The sequence below is a fragment of the Limulus polyphemus genome, unplaced genomic scaffold (genome assembly GCF_000517525.1).
Source record: "Limulus polyphemus unplaced genomic scaffold, Limulus_polyphemus-2.1.2 Scaffold1995, whole genome shotgun sequence".
Lineage (NCBI taxonomy): Eukaryota > Metazoa > Arthropoda > Merostomata > Xiphosura > Limulidae > Limulus > Limulus polyphemus.
Genome location: NW_013667605.1, coordinates 62,303 through 67,635, shown reverse-complemented (window position 1 = coordinate 67,635; position 5,333 = coordinate 62,303). Strand labels below are relative to the sequence as shown.

General features: G+C 31.6%; 1 protein-coding gene across 1 annotated transcript in view; it reads right to left on the bottom strand.

The window, feature by feature from the left end:
* Positions 1-2,936: 2,936 nt before the first annotated feature.
* Positions 2,937-5,333, bottom strand: part of LOC106465596 (apoptosis-stimulating of p53 protein 1-like) — a 29,736-nt gene continuing 27,339 nt past the window's right edge. Inside the window, exons 11-12 of the mRNA XM_022393528.1 lie at positions 4,993-5,192; positions 2,937-4,265 (exon numbers count right to left, since the gene is read on the bottom strand). Of these exons, the coding sequence (XP_022249236.1) occupies positions 4,230-4,265; positions 4,993-5,192 (236 nt within the window). The 3' untranslated portion in view covers positions 2,937-4,229. The remainder of the gene's footprint in view (positions 4,266-4,992; positions 5,193-5,333) is intronic.

Here is a 5,333-nt window from a genome sequence, read left to right as displayed (position 1 = left end):
ACTTCAACGACTTAATGTATTAAATGTCAACTATTTTTTAGTGTATGAATTAACATATTTTAAAACATGTACTGAGGAATTGGCCCCTGACTAGTTCGAAGTGTTAGGTTAGAATAACAAAATACTGGTTCAAAGAAAATTACTAAGGAAACCCGTACCATTTAATAAAAAAATCTGCCTCTGGCGGCAAACGCAATTATTGCGTAACTTCCGGCAATGTACTAAATTCTTGAATTAGGATAATAATCCTAATTATTATGTTATGTTGATATGAGTTCACTAACACGTTTTACATAGTGTCAGCAGTTACGTGTAAACATTTGAAACTGGCCTTGTATTTCAACTACGAACATTATTACGTTTTCCTTACAAAATATTAAAATTATTGAAATAAGACATTATTTAACTTTATAGATTTCTTACTTCTAGTTCACTTCAACTCCTAACATTTGCAGTGCTAGTGCTCAGATGAAGAAATGGGTCTTAGTGGTTGACGTCCCGTGATGCTGATCGAGAGGTCTGAAGGTCGAACCGTAATATGCTGTTATGTTCTGCACTTTCAGCTGTGAGGGCATTATAACCGTGGCAACCAATCCCACTAGTCGGTTAAGAGTACGTCATATAATCATCATTGGGTGTTGTTATTCTTCTTCTGATCAGCAGTTCTAAATTAGGGATGACTAGAACCGAACCTTGGGTTCTCTGACCAGGCCATGTGTGGCATAAGGTGCTATTTGGGTTGGAAATATCAAAGATCAGATTAAGGAAACGAAATAAGAGCATTTTTTATGGACCGTATGTCCAATAACTTCCTATATTTATATACACAAGAAGGACAGTTTTCATCATAATTATAAAACAAGTTTCCATTGCACGATTTTGTAAGAAAATTGGTTTGACGTGGTATCGCTTTTACATTTTATTTCTTGTTTTAAAATACATATCAAGCACTAAACAGCATATGTCACAGTACGTTTATTTAGGTAAATATTCAACACATTATTCTTATGGCATACCTAATATCATTTATCAAACTTTTAAATCCCACATCATATTTTATTTTTAAGTGACATATTAATTCTTCAGATACAAGCAATTTGCTAATATACTTAATTTCAGATTTTTGAAATACACTTTTCATATTATATTATATAACCATGTTTTATCTGCTGTACATATACATCTTTTGATATCAGCGGGTGTATACAAATAACTTTATATAACAATTTATACACATGCTCCCATCTGTTGTTCTTTTTTGGAACTACTGAATTCGAAACATTTTTCACCTCTTAACGTTAAGGGATCAGTAAAGCTAAATTATTCATAATTCTACCATTGTATTCAGTTTCCCGTGTCTACATTTTGATATCTCTGGGTGGTAAGTTTTATTTGCATTTAATAACATCGACAGTCGAACATATGCAGAGCTATGTATAGTGCCAACGCATAACTACAGAAATATCCCTACGAATTTGAACTACTTTATGAAATTTACGTAATTAGTTTATGAAAAAAAGTACATATTTATTATTAATTTAAAATAAAAATATAAGGCCACGTGTATTCAAATCAGTTATTTTATCAAAAAGTTAAAAATATACGAGAAAAGTCAAATTTTATTCACTCGGCGTGAAGTTTTCTTCTTCAGTTTAATACTGAAATTACGAACCCATGTTCATTATTGTTATCGATGTTTTAAACATTGCAGAGTAACCAAGGAATTTAACAAACGAATACTTTTTCAAGATTCTTTAACAAAAGTGAATAATAGTTTTGTTTCACTCAAAAAAAAAATCCTTCATTTATATCACTTATCATATTTTAATATTTGTATACTATGTTGCTATTAAATATCTCAATGACTGGATCAGTTTTTGAGGCATTTGTATTACGTCAAAATTTTTCCCGAGTAATCAATCCTGGATAACAGATCAATAACACAATAACACGGAAATTAAAGAGGTACAATCCATTAACGGCAAGTAATGAATTAGGGCAACTGTTTCCGAATTTGTAAACATATGAGGAGTTTTAGTGGTATTATTAAGACCATTTTAAATCTCGAAAATAAAATAACTAAATATCTTAGAAACTTGGCCTGGAGCAAGTATCCATGACTAAGTTATTTGTGTATTAAATTCCTATGACAATAATTATTTCTAACAAGTATGTTAAACAGGGTTGACTTCACTGGTTTATAATTTACGTCAATCTTCTGATCTATACAATCAACATGATTTTATCAGAAGCTATAAATAATTCGTTTAATTATCAATAAAATTTGAATACAAACATTATCAGTTGTTAAGATCATACAATCCTGAAATTAAATTGAGGGTCAAAATTAGTTCATGACTTTTACGTAAGCCTTGTAAAGGCTCGTGTCCACATGACGTTTCGCAACCTTAAACTAACCTTTTCTCCCACGTACAGCAGACGATTATCAAACAAACCAGTGTTTTCAGTCGATGTTTATTACCAGATATGTTTCAACACACGCTTCGGGAGCAATCGAATTATTTTAATAGAAGAAATCGTTGAGAAACATTTTGCTTAATGTATCAAAGTTGTCAAAAGCGTTGGCTTACAGTTTCAGCAACACTAAGTCAACAGAGCTTGAGAAAGGTTTCAGTATTTTAAAGTTTTTTCACAGATACAAACATATACTTTCATCAACGTCATGATAAATACAGAAACAAACCAAATATTAATTAACGAACAATACAGTTTAGTTTATGGTAGACAATTTTTAAATTCTTAACAATCAGTAAACGATTCGTTTTAGTTGTTTTGTCCACCACTAGATGCTTAGTTACCTTAATAACAGTCAGGTTGAAATTTATTTCCTTCTTTTGACAACTATTAGAATAATATTAATTTATAATTGTAAATATAGAGGCTAATTTGGCGGCGAAATTATCACAAAAAAAATGACACTGTCCATACAATTTTTAATATGGAATGTTTTATTCAAGTAAAACATAAAATAAAATCTCCAGAGATATGTACTTCACAGATTCCACCACTGAGGCGCCATCTTAGTATTTTATTGTGTAAAATATCCAAAAATCTGCAACTTCACTGGCTATCAAGAACAAGGAAGAACTTTCTTCGATATGAACGTCATTTGGACGAGACTGTTAATTGATGTTAACGTCGGTTGTTACGAGGCATAAGAATAAAATTCGATATAAAAGATGCCTTGGGTTTCAAACAACGAAAAATAAATTTTGCTTATATCTTTCCAAAAACAAACGAACAACAACAAAAAAAGATACAACACTGATAAACTGATTCAAGCCAATTACATCAAACAAGTTTGGCGCTCTTTACCTTAACTTTATAAGCACTTTAGGGGTGATTGTACAAAACAGTAAGGTGATATGAATGAACAAGCAACATTACAAACATTTTCTCGTAAAACATAACAAAAAACACGTCTTATGTCCATCGACGACGGTAACTATTTAACTTTGAGAACCATATAGTTGAAGAGAATATTTCACCTTGTAAACATTAACTTCACTAATATTGTAATACAGAAAGTTACACGGTTATGTTTTTGTAAAATGCAAAGTTCGGGCTAATCTTTCTTGTGAAACTACATAGATGAATCTAACCTGCTCAGCATCATTCCGGGCAGAACAAATACTAATTTTATATTTTCAGCTCCTCCCTCTACCGGTATGTTTAGTAACTAACGTATATAGGAACCCGAAAAAATGGACGGACAATTGGTCTTTCGTATGATACACGTTATACAAATTCTTTCTTAACCAAACCATTTCAAATTATCTAAGCTTCAGAAATAGGCGGGGCGAGCTATTAATTTCTCCTATGTACACAAAGGGAATTTAAACAATACGTACAAGTCGCCATATGCAGGATATCCAACTGTAATTACTTTAAAAAATCAGGAATAAAAGTTAATTTACGATAGGCACCTGGCCAGCAATGCATGGCCTAGTGATGATCGTATTTTACACGTATTTACAACTACTTCAGAATAACCCCATAAGCCACAGTCGAGTAATTTGATTTTATAAACAAGTAACAAGTTTAAAGAACGAACCCGATGCAAATTAAACATTTCCAACAGCACTTCTCCAAGTAGAGAAGATAGCGGCACTTGTTACTAAAATTATATCTCAACAAGTCTCGTGCCATTCGAGACTACACGAGATTAGCAGAAACAGGGAGTATCGGCATATCTTGTTTGCTGCTTACTAGGAATCACGTTTCGCCGTCACTCTTGGGTAAAGCTGAAAAACAGTATACATCACAGAATTACTTTTAAGCTTTACATTTAAGTTAATTACACACCTACAATTCGATTATAAATACGTCATAAAGGATACAAAGAGCACTAAGCTTCACGTACATATCTCATAATTACAGCATACTGGACATACATCGGTAATAAGTATCATAATAAATTACGATAAGGCTAAAATTATCTCAAATACTTTATGTGCTATGTGGGTTGATAATATACGATGTACCGAGATAACACTTTATAAGCACACAACTATTTATTGGATCAAAGTTTTTATACACTACGGTCACCTACTTGTCAATATAATAAATATATTTATAACTCATTTTCTGGTTAATTCAAATACAACAGCTAAACATTAGTTGTATGACATAAATCTTGAAAGTATAACTTTATATATATATATATATATATTTGTTACCAGACTTAATTTCTTTAACTTATGATATTATTAGACATTACTCTGACGAAATATTTACAAGCACATAGAACTTTTTTATACTGTTAAGCCTACTTAGCGGTTGTAGGTAATTATGAATACCTATTTTACTAATGAATTGGTAGTAAAAGTGGTCGAATTCAAACCATACGATTGAATCCCCTCCCTTTTTTTTTGGAAAAAGGTAATAACAATAACTCGTTAACCTTAAATGTGAGACACATTTGTACACACCAGCATATAATATTTCGGAAGAACAAAATATACCACTCACACCAAGTAGATTTCTGGGAATGTACCCTTCTCTGTCTTTAAGACGAGACCACCACCATTCTCTTTCTTGCTCGTCTCCTTTCCTCAGTACGACTATCATATCGCCATCTTTAAAAGACAATTCATCCTGATTCTGAGCATCGTAATCATACACTGCATATACAGCGCCACCATTCAAGATGCCGAGTTTTTCTTGAACACCTAAAAAAAAAAAAAATGTAACTGATGCCGACAAATTAGCAATAACTATGGCTACGATTTATAAATATGTGATTATTTTACAATGATGAGGAATCAAAAAAAAAAAAAAAAAAAAAAAAAAAAAAAAAAAAAAAAAAAAAA